The sequence below is a fragment of the Poecilia mexicana genome, unplaced genomic scaffold, assembly GCF_051168715.1.
Source record: "Poecilia mexicana isolate PSO_F unplaced genomic scaffold, ASM5116871v1 scaffold_15, whole genome shotgun sequence".
NCBI classification, from domain to species: domain Eukaryota; kingdom Metazoa; phylum Chordata; class Actinopteri; order Cyprinodontiformes; family Poeciliidae; genus Poecilia; species Poecilia mexicana.
The window spans coordinates 18,209,122-18,222,269 of NW_028263384.1; the positions used below are offsets into that span (position 1 = coordinate 18,209,122).

Here is a 13,148-nt window from a genome sequence, read left to right on the forward strand (position 1 = left end):
AAAACACTTTGAATTGACCTAAAATGCACCAATAAAATTGCCTTGTCTTCTAATGTCTAAGATAAGTTGATAAGTTGAGTTAAGGATAAGTTGAGTGAGTGTCTTAATTTATCCTGAGCTATGGTCACATTCCTCATCCTGCTACTTTCTCCAACTTCTCTTATGCAATATTTGCAACCATTTCTCCCATAACCTCAATGTTTTGTTTTGTTTTTTGTTTTTTTTTTTTATGGAAGATGGTTCCCACTGGCCCAGTGTTTTTCTGCTTGTCACCTTCCTAGGAGAAAACTAATTTTACTGGATTATTATTATTATTTGTTTTTGTAAAGAGTGTGTTTAGATAAGGTATTTTTTTTTCAACTAATAAATATATATAATGAACGTAAATTTATCTATTTCTTGTTTGGTGGATGAATGGATTGTTATCATCACAATTTCATTAGTGAGGTGAATTTCATAAATACATCACCGTGCCTGGATTTCTTTCCAGAGACACTAGGTGGCGGTGAAGCCTTTTTTTGAGCCTACCGCTCAAAAAACAAGCACTAAAGAAGAAATTGTAAGAGGAAGGTCCCACTAACCAGCCTGCTGCAAAGTTCAGTGTCTCGCTGCAGTCATGGCCTTTTTGTGCAGAAACGCAGCTTTGCTCCTGAAGTCCTCCAGAGCAGCGCCGGCCCTGCTGTCCGCCAGCCGCCTCTACAGCTCAGGTGTGTGGTCAGAAAGCAGCCAGTGGTCCGCGGGGCGAACACCTGGCTGCAGTAATACAATGTCAAGACATCTGGATGCTGTCCAAGTGTGCAGCAGATAAGCGAATCTTTAACCTTGCTGCTGCATTTTATTGCGTTTATTTGTACAGGAACGAGCTTATCTGATCTTTTAAAGTTTATTTTTAGAACTTCTAATGTTGCTGTTGCAACTGTCAGTAGACCACTGTTGGATTGTTGTTGTTTTGTTTGTTTGTTTTTTTACATAAAAGCATGAATGCACTCATTAAACCAAGATTTTGTTCACTTTGGTAAGAAGAAAAAAACAACACATTTTTAAAAATTGACTTGATCATATGTTCCTCCTTTATGTTTCCAAACTTACTAAAAGGTGGCACAACTTTTTATTATTTTCTGCTGTGAATACATCTAACTTCTCAAATGTGAGCTATAATACCTGCTAGCTTGTTCCAGATAAAATTACTTCAAACGTTTGTTTTATTGGATTTTTCTTGCTTTTGTTTTCTAATTATAATACATTTTATCTGAGGGTGACTTTCTTCTCAGCAAGCTAACTGGTTGCATAACAACCAAAAAAATGACTATCCACCAGAGTTCAATGAATGCTCTCATTCAGTTTCTTAAATTTTTAAATTTTGCCTTTCCTCCTTCTTGGATGGACTGACTAAGCAATTCAAACATCAGTGTACTTTAAGAAAAAGAGCCATTTTAGTTACTTTAAAAATGGCTCCCACCAGATAGATGAAAGTGGCAGCTAACACTGCAAGTTGTGGATCATGATCGTAAAGTCAGCATCTTCTTCATGCAGGTGGTCAGTACGAGTATATTTTGGTGGAAAAGCGAGGTGACAAGAACAATGTAGGCTTCATTCAACTGAACCGACCCAAGGCTCTCAACGCTCTCTGTGACGGTCTAATGAAGGAGCTGGGGCAGGCGCTGGACGCCTTTGAAGCCGACAAAGACATTGGAGCTGTTGTCATCACTGGCAGCGAGAGAGCCTTTGCTGGTATGGCATCACATGTTTTTATATTGGCAGATTGTTTGGATTAAAGTGATTATTTTAGAGGTGAACTCTGCTGTTGTGTCTTTTCAGCTGGAGCAGATATTAAAGAGATGCAGAATCGAACTTTCCAGGAATGTTATGGTGGGAACTTTCTGGCTCACTGGAACAGAGTGTCCACAGTGAGGAAACCTGTAATCGCAGCTGTTAATGGATTTGCTGTAAGTATCACAAAGCTTTTTATTTTCTCTCTTTTTATCTTTCTCCAGAAGAGTCTAGCACATGAAATCCAAGCAAAAGAAAAAAAAAAAAGAAACTTAACATTTTAAAACAAACATTTTTTAACGCTGCTTAGTCATGAGGCCTTAAGTGTCATAAAGTTATTCCAATGTTACGGTTTCCAAACCATCCATCTAAATTGAGGTCCCGTCAGTCCTGTTGTATCTCACTACCTGGGGTAGAACCGAACCACACATTAACCTGATGGTGCACCACTTGCCAGTGGAAAATCACCTTTAGAAGTCTTCTTCACACTTACAGAGTTCAACATTATTGTATCCATATATCAGATCTCTGTTATTGTTCTGTGCATAATGGCACACTCCCGCTGTTGAATGTAATACCTTAAAACCAGCAGACATGCATTCATACCTTGTCAAATAAATGCAAATAAATTGTCTTCCTTGTTCTGATTCTGTTGCAGCTGGGTGGAGGCTGTGAGCTAGCCATGATGTGTGACATCATCTACGCTGGAGAGAAGGCGCAGTTTGGCCAACCAGAGATCCTGCTGGGGACCATCCCAGGTAAAGACCTCTTTCTGTCCTACGTGGATCTTACAGCGCTGTTGTTTTTGACTCTGCATGACTGTTTTACCTGCAGGGGCGGGAGGCACCCAGCGCCTGACTCGTGCTGTTGGCAAATCCCTGGCAATGGAGATGGTACTAACAGGAGACAGGATTAATGCTCAAGAGGCCAAACAGTCAGGTAATGGCAACATTATATGGTCACTTTATGAACAAGATGTAGTGATCAGGCTTTACTTGATCTACATCGGTTTCTGGTTTTGTATTCACTTTTACCAAGGACTAAAACACACCAGTTTAAACTTGAGAAAAAGAGTACAAGATTACTGAAAGACTAATACAAGTTAGGATCTCAACTCCCTCTGTAGAAAACAATAACTTCAGCTCTACACAAGACCAGAGACACATTCAAGCCAGACTGAAGTATGCCGAGGACAGACTGGAAAAATATCACGCTTACTGGAAGCATGTTTTTGGCTCAGAATAAAAGAAACTAGAGCTCTTTGCCCATAGAGACATTGCTTATATTTGAAGAAACAATAGGGAGGTCTAATACCGACAGTGTAACATTGTAGTGGCTTAAGGTCCTAACTCTGGATGTGTAAAACCTGTCAAGTTATGCGTTCTTCAGTGCTGGTAAAGAAAACTGGCTCCTGCCTGACTTGAATCTGTCCGAGTATCAATGCAAGGACCTGAAGAAAAAGAGTCATGCCAGAGGAACATCAGATGTGAAGGAGCTTGGTAGTGGTGGAATGAATCCAGTTTTGTTTGTAAAGTAAAATAATGCAAACATCAAAAATTACCCATGGCAGTTTGTACAACCTCTGCATTAAAGGTCTTCTCATCTCTGGATAGTTGTGTAAACGTCAGTGGTTATAATTCAGTAGCTTGTAGAGTATATAAAATTAAAAAGTGTCTTAGATTTTTGGATATAAACTATAGCGTTAACATAGAAGCTAAGTCAGCTAATGTAACTACTGATTACTTAATCATTTTTTTATTAATCTGAATGACCCGCAGAGAGCCATATGTGATGCTATATATAATATCAGATGTACAATGAAGCATATTCTGTGGTTCATTTTGTGTGTTTTCAGGTTTGGTGAGTAAAATTTATCCTGTGGACCAGCTCATATCTGAGGCTGTTAAATGTGGGGAGAAAATTGCTGCCAATTCCAAACTGGTCAGCGCCATGGCTAAAGAAGCCGTGAATGCAGGTATGTGAAGAATTTATTTATCTTCACATAAGTCTGAATCATTAGTTTTGTTTAACTGGATCCTCTGTTAAACTGCAGCTTATGAACTGACTTTGGCTGAAGGAAATCGCTTGGAAAAGCGTTTGTTTCACGCTACCTTTGCGACGGTAAATATAGAAAAGCCTGTTTGGTGATCAACTGTGAGTGTCAACTGTCTCTAACAGCTGATCAATGATGTTTAAATCCGATTTTGTCTGCAGGATGACCGTAAGGAAGGCATGACTGCATTTGTGGAGAAAAGAAAAGCCAATTTCCAGGACCAGTAAATGAAAAGTTCAAAGGAGATCATTGGGTTTTGGCAATCAGTTGATCACTGGTAATGAATTGTGTAATACTGAGATCCTGATTGTATATCAGCTGAAAATTACAAAAAAGTGAAGTGAAAAGTGTCCCATCATAGCCTGCTGGGGCGAAGTGTTAAGAAAGTGCTGTCTTGGATCAGGAGACATGACTGTGATGGTGATTTGAAAACTGTTTTACAGTCTGTAGATACAGGAAGGATGGAGCTGGATGAATAATTTGTACTAATTCTGCCTTTTCATTTTTCAAATGTTTGTAGCAGTTTATTGTGTGTGCATTTTGTGAATAAAGCTAAATAACAATTTTAAACACTAATTATTGTGTGGGGATTCTTGAAAAATGTTAAGATGTTGATGTAGCGTGTTCCACAGTTTTCATTAGTATCACCTTAGCTGTGATGGTAAAGTATAATGCGATTTTTGCATTGTCTACTCTAGACCTCTTGGTGGAGCTGTTTTAAAGCTTTGCGATTGTGAATTTTATTTTTCTAAGAAAAGCAGTTTGTTTCAGTCAGGGATGTTCAAAGTCGATCGTGAAGGGCCGCTGTCCTGCATGTTTTAGTTCTCTCTGTGGTTCACACACCTGAATCAAATGATGGTCTCTGCAGAGCTTAGACATGCTGAGAAGGTTGTTACCAGGGTGTTGACCCAGAGAAAGGAATAAAACATGCAGGATACACTTTGGACATCCCTGATTCGGGTCATACGAGACAACTTATGAAAACAGCGTGATGAACGAGTGAATATGTCTAAAAATGTATTAGATTTGCTGCCATACAACGGACTGGCTACATGTCCAGGGTGGATCCCGCGACTCGCCTAATCATTGCTGGAGATAACAAAGGTGGGTCCAAGTCACTGTTTTGCAAGTGTCAAGTAAGTCTCAAGTCTTTGTCCTCAAGTCCGAGCCAAGTCGCAAGTCGAGTCAAGTCTCAAGTCAGGCAAAATTCAAGTCAAGCCTCAATTCGTCAGCTTGGAATTTCAAGTCCTTTCGAGTCTTTTATTTATTATTTTTTTTTACGTTTTTAAACAACGCTCCAATGCTAAATGTAAAATTAAAGCTGCAAGCAGCCTCGAGTGGCCCTCGCAGCAAAGTGCCGCCCCGGCCTACAGACGCTGCGGGCTTTTCAGCTCTTCCGCCTACCAGCGACAGCGGACGCTCTCGTTTACTTTCCGCACCCATCCACAAGGCCGTACACATTGATGAGTTCATTGATGATGCGTGTATGATTTAGAGACAACCATATGTGTTTCTCTGTCGATAATTAATTGGCCTCTCTAAATTGTCCCTAGGTGTGAGTGTGTGTGCATGGTTGTTTGTCTCTCTGTGTTGCCCTGTGACAGACTGGCGACCTGTCCAGGGTGACCCCGCCTCTCACCCGGAATGTTAGCTGGAGATAGACACCAGCAACCCTCCCGACCCCATTAAGGGAAAAGGGTGTACAGAAAATGGATGGATAGATGGATGGTGATTTAGTTTCTTCAGAATATGCTTTGTGCTCAGATGAATCTGAGCACAAAGACATACAAATTGTTGTAAATTTTTTTTTACCAACTTAGTAAATTTCCAAATTTTTGTTGTCTGAAGATATCCATTGCGCTGTAACTGCAGAACTACTGATCTTCAAAGAGAACCACCAGAACCAATTTGGTTAAAGTGTGCTTTCTGCTGCTGCTCCAATGATCAGGAGGCATCTTTTCTCTCTCTAATCTTCACACGGCGGTGCTTCATAACTAAACAAGTGATGGCCTAATTGTTTTTATTATTATTATTATTATTATTATTATTATTATTATAATTCAATATTACCCTGGATTTGCTCACTTGTCAACACCTCTAGCAAAACATTTAAAAGGAATAGGGAAAAAAAAAACTTGTCTTCTCACTCTGCAGGAAAACACAAAAGAACACTGAGAGGAGCAGAAAAGGAGCTCCTCTTTGAGGCTGCCGAAAGGTCAAAATAATAAATGTAGACTTAAATGAGGCTCTCCGTACACACAAAGGGGGCAAAACGTTGCAATTTGGCAGTGCAGACCCTCATAGCGTGATAAACTCATTTAAAGAAGACGAAATAAAGCAAGAGCAGCATGGGTCCATAGAGGGAGAAGAGGCTTTCAGATTTGGCAGACAGGCCTGACTCCTGCGAGGTTCTTTTTTTCCTGCTCAGCAGCCTCAAATCACTTCCCCCAAAGTCACTTTTATTTCCCAAAATAACACAGCAGCTGTGAGATTTAGTCACATTGCTGGCTCTATTTGAGCCTCTATGGACACGATTAGGTCAGTGTTCAAACTACAAGCCATAGTGAAAAATACAGAATCATTTTTCCAAAAAGAGGTTTAGTCTGTTGTTTTAATTTGCTGCAAAAAGACCCCAAAATAGAAGACTTGTAGCTATTTATGTTTGCACATATAAAAAATATGTGCATATTTTTGTTAAAATTTTTCAGTTCAGGGGAGAAAAACTGAATCAAGAACAACCACTGTAGTTACTACTTTACAACGTTGCAGCTTAAATTGTGAGGCAAAACGTTAACATATTTTAATTGGATTTTATGTGACCAACACAAAGTAGTTCTCACTAGCTGTGAACCACAGTACAAGCAAATGTTGCTACTGTCTAAGGCTCCCTGCTTGCCTGTGGGGCTCAGGAGAACCTGAATTGGCTCAGGACTTGTCAACAAATACAACAGTAATAAACATACTTAGAAAAACCTCCTACGTGTGAAATTTGCTAACAGAGTCATTTAAAGCTGCTTTTGATCTTTTGCTGCACCTGTCTGACCTGGAAAAAGATGCATACTTAGATTTTGTGTATTCATAAGCATGTAATGGTGATTTTTTTTCCTGTGGCTATTTGTGAGAGCAGCATTTAAAAATAATCTTAAGCTGCATTTTTTAAAGAAAATTAAATTCTGCTTTTCACTAATTCAATGTGTGAGATTTTGTTTCAGTAATAAGTTTTAAAAACCTTTACCAATCTTCACCAGAAGTGCCAAAAAATATAAACGGCATTTTTCTGTATCTAAACAATAAACATCCTTCTGCTGACTAAAGAGGGTCCTGACAAAAAAATATATATTTTTTTATATTTTTGCTTGTAGTTCATTTTCTGGCCAGTAGGTGCTGTAAAGCTAAACAAAGACGGAAGTAGATGCAGGGAAATCCTCTCGGTTCGCTTCAGTTTCTGCTTCTGTGAATTATACGCTGTTCGGGTTGCAGGATGGTGGTTCTGAAGGGCATCCCCTCTGTTTTATCACCCGAGCTGCTGTATGCGCTGGCCAAAATGGGCCACGGGGATGAACTGGGTATGATCCACAGCTCTATTTGTGTCATTCATGTCCTGCGTGGTTGCAACCTGTGTTTGAACTGTAAGGGGTCAGAAAGCTCTTAATGTCAACAACAGTGAAACTAATTTTATGTTTTATCATCTTCAGTACTTGCAGATGCCAATTTCCCTGCGTCTTCTATTTGTGCCTGTGGTCCTAAAGAGATCAGAGCTGATGGTATGGTGAAATGAAAACATCATGCCAGAGTGTGTTACTACTCTGTTGTTTTAACTATGACTCATTCTGGTTTCAGGTCTGGGAATCTCACAACTTTTAGAGGCGATTTTAAAGTTGTTGCCCTTGGATACCTACGTCGACAGACCGGTACAGGGCCCACACATTCATGTCAAAATCAGAGTTTAATCTCCAGCTATTTTGTATTTACAGTACCATGACGTTTTATGTTGCAGCCTTATTCCAATTCTAATAAGGAGCTCTATGTGGAATTTCCTCCAAATTCTACATGGAATAACCCATAATTATAAAATGGAAAGATTGTTTTAAAGAAGTCACATATAAGTATTCACTACTGCTTCAATTTAGTTATTATTATTAGCACAGATCTATTTGACATTTCTGACTAATTAATTACACAATTGTTGTACACCACACTAGAAGAAAGTTCTGCACACATTATCTGGGTGGAACTTTGGGGCATTCAGGTTCTGTCCCGTTTTTACAAATGAGTCTCTGAGGTCTATAACCAGTCCTTCATTCTGCTTTTTTTTGCGGTATTTTCTCTGGGATTTAGAGGGGCTTTTTGAATTAAACTCATTTTGGAATAAGGCTGTAACATAGGAAATAATATCACGTTAAATTTGTTGCCGACAGGCAGCAGTCATGGATCTGGTAGACAGCGACAGACAGAGATGTTTAGCTGTCCCAGTGTGGGACACTTACGCACAGCTCCTCAGCCGGGCAGGCTCACAGGTATGACACTAATTAGCTACGGGCTGATCTTAAAACAAAATAAGTTTTTACTTATTGTTCACATGCAGAGCTCTCTGGAGAAAATGGAAAGATTTAATTTCTACGAACGAGCTAAAAAGGCCTATGCTGTCGTGGCAACAGGGTGAGTTTTTTTTTTTTTCTGCTTTAACTTAAAGGTGGTAGGGGTGTCCAAGTGCTGTCCAGAAGAGCTGGTGTCCTGCATGTTTTAGATTCGTTCAATTCTTTAACATCTTCAACAATTTCAAATTATTTACAGTCTTTTTAATTAAAAATAATATTTTTTTCTGGAACTTTAAAACATCTTAAACATGAATACGTTTTGTGGGAAAGCTCAGGGGCTCGAAGATCCATTTTCCCTCATCCCATTTTTATTTATTTATTTACTTATTTCGGATTTTGCCCCTCAACTCCAAAAATGTTAAAGTCTGCACCCAAGTTTTTTTTTTTTTTTAAGAATTGTTTGATATTTTTCTGTGTTTTGTTTTTGCTCAGGGAAACTGCTCTCTATGGAAACTTAATATTGAAGAAGGGAGTCATTCCTGCTGAGATGCTGCAGTGAAGGAAACATGGTTTTGCCAGAGGCTCCAATTTTTAATATTTTTTAGGAATCTGAAACACAAATTTAATTATTTTCTGTTAAAATAATAATAAAAAAAAATACATATACATGGTTATTTTGGGTTGAGTTTTTATTCAAAGCTCAGAAAAAAAATCATACTTTATTGTTCTACAATTAATATGAAAAATATGTTTTAATTGCTCTCATATACAGTAGATATGACTTTATCTCTCCTCTACGCCTTCTCTCCTTATCTTCATCAAATTAAACCTGAAGTCTCTCATGAATGCATACAACGTTTCTATCAACATGAAATGTAAAAGAGATAGTGATTGATTCGTTACTGTAAAGCAGTTTAACAGAATCAAATTACACAGATGCGTCTGTGTGTTGCATCTGACATGTTTTAAATAAATACTAAGCCTGGATTACTGGTGGTAGAGTCCATCCAGATCTTCCTCTGGCTCGGTGTACTTCCTCTGAGAGGGAATGTCGACAGGAGCCTCAGCTACCTTTTGTTGAAGGACTGGCATGTCAAACTTTCTATGGTAAAGATCATCGAGATCTTCCTCTGGCTCAGTGTACTTTCTTTGAGAGGGAAGGTCAACAGGAGCAGCAGCCTCAGCCACGTCTCGTTGAAGGGCAGGTAAGAGGGGCTCTTTGTGGTAAGTGTCATCCATGTCTTCCTCAGGCTGCAGATAAACTACCTGCTCCATCTGTGCAGGCGAATGCTGGTCGTCTTCCTTCCCTTGAGCTTGGTATCCAAACTCTCTGATCTGAGCTTGGAGCTCGACTATTGAAGGATGGTAAATCTCATCCAGATCCTCCTCGGGCTTCAGGTAGTGTTTCTCCTGTCCGCTGTTCCAGATCCTCATACGAGGGTCGACCTCATACTCAATCCTGTCCATGTCCTCTGGAGGCTCCACATCTGCTCCCCAGGACAGCTTCCCTTTGTCATCAATGAACCTGTAAAAATGAGCATGCAGTGTCAGCCTTCATCTGAAGAGTCCACTGAGTTTTGTACTTTTGGTTGAAGATGTCAACTTACACAACCCTTTGCTCCAAGTGTTCATCTGAAGGTTTATTCTGAAGAGGAGAGCAAATATTAGACATCCATCACCAAAGGAAAAAGCTTTTAAAGTTTGTGTGATTCAAACTGATCTGATCCTAAACGGCACGTTTACATACCAAGGGCTTTGCATTGACACTTAGCATCAGCAAAACGCCGACTATGATAGAAACCCTGTGTGTGAAAAGACTGTAGATTAATTCAAATTCCAGTATAGTTCAAATAAAAGCCAGGAATATGTTCAAGAAATTTGTAACGTACTTACCGAATCATGGTGTCTGCTTCTGCTGTCAGCTTTGCAATGAGGAACGCTTCCCTTCGTTCACCTGCTATGGAAAAAAAAAAAAAAAAAAAACGAGCAAAGTCCCACCAATAAAACCTGCTGTGTTTTCTTGACCTTTGTATTTTGCTTAACTCGGTGAGGGCGTTTGTGAGTAATTCATCATCGTTTATCTGGTCTATATCATGCACCTAAAACAGCTTATGTGAACCACTGATCAGTTTCAAGCTCTGTGTTGTTAATTTTTCTATTCGGAATAGCAACAATGCATTTGTGCAGTATTTTATCTTATAAAAGACATGATGTATTATGACTAGGCTTCCTTATCAGGAGAATTGTGATGACAGCTCATTTTATATCAACTAGTTTTATTATACACACGTGTATAAATGATAAATATGTCCTCACCACTGCTCAGGATCTTTGAGTCCAACACAGTTGTTATTGTTTTATGAGGGAATTATAGCAATATTAAAAACATTATGGATAGCACTAATCATCCTCGTCATTAGACTGTTATATAACGACATGGTGTCTTCAGTCAGAGGCTTCCTCAGATTCACTGTATTACAGACTGCTACATGATATCATTCCTGCCCACAGTCATCACTCATCACTATCAATTCTTTGGAGAAATTTGAATGACATTTTATTTCTCTTTGTAGTTCATAAAGTATTTTTTAATTTATTAAAGAATTATTGCCCAGCACAAAGAAAAGAAAACAAAAGTAGAAATGTGAACATAAGACAATATTATTAAGGAAAACTGTTCATGAAAGGCTGTAGGAATTGCAGTGCAATCTTGCTTTACTTTCCACCACCATGCTGTGAAAATTCCCCCACGAGGTTGAGGAATGAGGAGTGCAGTGAGAGGAACTCCATCAGCATCCAGTTGTGGGTCACAAACCATTGCCTGATGATGTTGGAGCGATGGAAACCGGCATTTGTCCCCAGTTGATGGTTCATGAGAGCTGCAGGTTGCTGACCCCTGATGTAGAAGATGAAAACTGATTCTGTCTCAATACAGCCAAAGCTGAAGAACAGCTTCATTTCAAAATAATTTTTAAAGTAAAATTGTGAAGGTAAACAATTTAATTAGTCCAAAGAACCAATTAGCTGTGGTTTTCATCCTAAAAAATTGATTTAGTATTGTGTCTTCAGTACAGGGGGCAGGACTAGTTCTGCAGGGACCGGGGCCCCAGCTGGCCCCTGTCTAGAACCGCCCATGAGTATATGTTTACTGTATCTCATGTACAGACACAAAACGTTTTATGTGTGACTGTGTGATACAGGAAATAAAAATACCTTTTTATTATCTTTTAACTGTAGTTAAAGTGTATGATATTAGCTGTGGTGTGTAGTTAATAATAGCGCCAAGTTTATGAATGCAGCTGTCACGTTTCATTGTAACAAAGCCGTCTCTGTTGGTAAAGCAACAAATAGAGAACATATTATTTAACAGGTGGCAGTCAGCCGGAGACAGGAGGCTCCACGCTAAACCTCAGCACAGTTTGTAAGGCTGTTTGTCATAATAGAGAAGGAAAAGCATAAAAGGAGCTTCAGCTTTCTAAAACAATAATCTGACACCTCATCATGAGCATCATTACTGTCAGTAAATCCCATAAAGGTTGTCCCGCAGCACAGGGCTCTATTTGAGGCTAACCACAGCTCTGCCTGTTCACTCAGTCTGCAGTCAAATCCGCCCCCCCCTCCCCACTCCCCACAGTTGGAAAAGCTGCGGGTTTTCTAAATAACTGAAATTATCTCAATGATCTGCAATTAACTTAACGGATGCCTCACCAACATTCATTAAACACACATCAGACATCTAATGGAGTTTAGAGTTATAATTAAAGAGCGTGAGGGAAGGACCTCCATGGAAGAGCAGAGATAATAAATCTAGCGATTCGAAAGCTTTTAACATTTTGATTTTTAGTGAAAAATGTGTTTCTGCGAGGGACTTGGGGTGCGTAAAAAAGAGCAGTGTGATGATACAGATAGTCTGAGATCTGGAGCCGTCTGATGACTTCATATAATTAGGTAACAACAGGAGATGGATCAGGGGCAGCAACGCTCTACAGCAGACAGACACAGGAGGCTGATGACAGGGTAGTAGAGATTATTTGTTGGAGGGAGACACATAAGAAGGTGGTTCATCTTTTTGTTCGCTGCAGCTAATCCTTTACACGGCTATGACTCTGTGTTTTGCCCATGGAAATAGCATATTAAAGATACAATTGAGAAGGAAAACCTCAGGTGGTCTTTCTCAGTTTCTTCCCCCATACAGAAACGAGTCAAACAACCTTCCTCTCTCTCAGACACACCCCTCATAAACACAGTAAACATGTGGGAGCTGTTAAAGTAAGTCTAATGGCTATTTACCGTGTTTTGTGCACTTCTCATTAAAAAGATTTTCCACTTGAGGAGAGCTAATGTTTTGGAAAACTCTATTAAATCAAACACACTTCATGCCAATAAGCGGCACATGTGGCTCTCTTCAGTAATTTAAAGGATCTACCAACCACTGGAAAAACAAGGGAAACCACAGCCTATTTTCTTCACAAAACCTCGTCTTTAATCACGTTTGTATAGACACGTATAGAATGCTTTTACATTTTTAGCCTGTTACGCCTAATAGTTTCTTGCCTTTGTATCTCATGTCAAATCCAGCATGTAAACAGCTTAATAATTTGTGCACTGTATTTGTAAGGAAATTTGACCAAGTGTCAACACGGAGCTGAATTTGACAGATTAAAACATGCCTCTAAAGATACAACATAATATTGTTTTTTTTTTTATTTATTGAAGTCACCTACACTAACCAGCCACTTTATTAGATGAACCTTTGCTGGTACAAGGTTGAGGTTGGGCCCATTTCG

General features: G+C 39.3%; 3 protein-coding genes across 3 annotated transcripts; 2 read left to right on the forward strand and 1 right to left on the reverse strand.

Annotated features, from left to right (window-relative positions):
• Positions 1–538: 538 nt before the first annotated feature.
• Positions 539–4,399, forward strand: echs1 (enoyl CoA hydratase, short chain, 1, mitochondrial). Its single transcript, XM_014982548.2, has 8 exons — positions 539–707; positions 1,534–1,731; positions 1,819–1,946; positions 2,429–2,528; positions 2,605–2,709; positions 3,626–3,745; positions 3,824–3,891; positions 3,985–4,399. Exons 1-8 carry the CDS (start codon positions 617–619, stop codon positions 4,048–4,050), a joined length of 876 nt encoding a protein of 291 aa, XP_014838034.1. The 5' UTR covers positions 539–616; the 3' UTR covers positions 4,051–4,399.
• A 2,816-nt stretch (positions 4,400–7,215) lies between these two features.
• Positions 7,216–9,035, forward strand: fuom (fucose mutarotase). Its single transcript, XM_014982550.2, has 6 exons — positions 7,216–7,389; positions 7,519–7,587; positions 7,664–7,734; positions 8,242–8,340; positions 8,409–8,482; positions 8,854–9,035. Exons 1-6 carry the CDS (start codon positions 7,305–7,307, stop codon positions 8,918–8,920), a joined length of 465 nt encoding a protein of 154 aa, XP_014838036.1. The 5' UTR covers positions 7,216–7,304; the 3' UTR covers positions 8,921–9,035.
• Positions 9,033–10,859, reverse strand: LOC106915145 (uncharacterized). The gene is made up of 3 exons (XM_088013205.1): positions 10,109–10,859; positions 9,969–10,006; positions 9,033–9,886 (listed from the first exon to the last, which is right to left on the reverse strand). The coding sequence occupies exons 1-3, from the start codon at positions 10,133–10,135 to the stop codon at positions 9,349–9,351; spliced, it is 603 nt and encodes a 200-aa protein (XP_087869331.1). The 5' UTR covers positions 10,136–10,859; the 3' UTR covers positions 9,033–9,348.
• Positions 10,860–13,148: the final 2,289 nt, after the last annotated feature.

Coding starts and splice junctions, on each gene's coding strand:
- echs1 (XM_014982548.2), top strand. CDS start 617: ATGGCCTTTTTGTGCAGAAACGCAGCTTTGCTCCTGAAGTCCTCCAGA. Junction 1,732..1,818: donor CAGCGAGAGAGCCTTTGCTG/GTATGGCATCAC, acceptor GTGTCTTTTCAG/CTGGAGCAGATATTAAAGAG. Junction 2,710..3,625: donor TCAAGAGGCCAAACAGTCAG/GTAATGGCAACA, acceptor GTGTGTTTTCAG/GTTTGGTGAGTAAAATTTAT.
- fuom (XM_014982550.2), top strand. CDS start 7,305: ATGGTGGTTCTGAAGGGCATCCCCTCTGTTTTATCACCCGAGCTGCTG. Junction 7,390..7,518: donor GGGCCACGGGGATGAACTGG/GTATGATCCACA, acceptor TATCATCTTCAG/TACTTGCAGATGCCAATTTC. Junction 7,588..7,663: donor TAAAGAGATCAGAGCTGATG/GTATGGTGAAAT, acceptor TTCTGGTTTCAG/GTCTGGGAATCTCACAACTT.
- LOC106915145 (XM_088013205.1), bottom strand. CDS start 10,135: ATGCTAAGTGTCAATGCAAAGCCCTTG. Junction 10,007..10,108: donor GTGTCAATGCAAAGCCCTTG/GTATGTAAACGT, acceptor TCTCCTCTTCAG/AATAAACCTTCAGATGAACA. Junction 9,887..9,968: donor CACTTGGAGCAAAGGGTTGT/GTAAGTTGACAT, acceptor TCATTTTTACAG/GTTCATTGATGACAAAGGGA.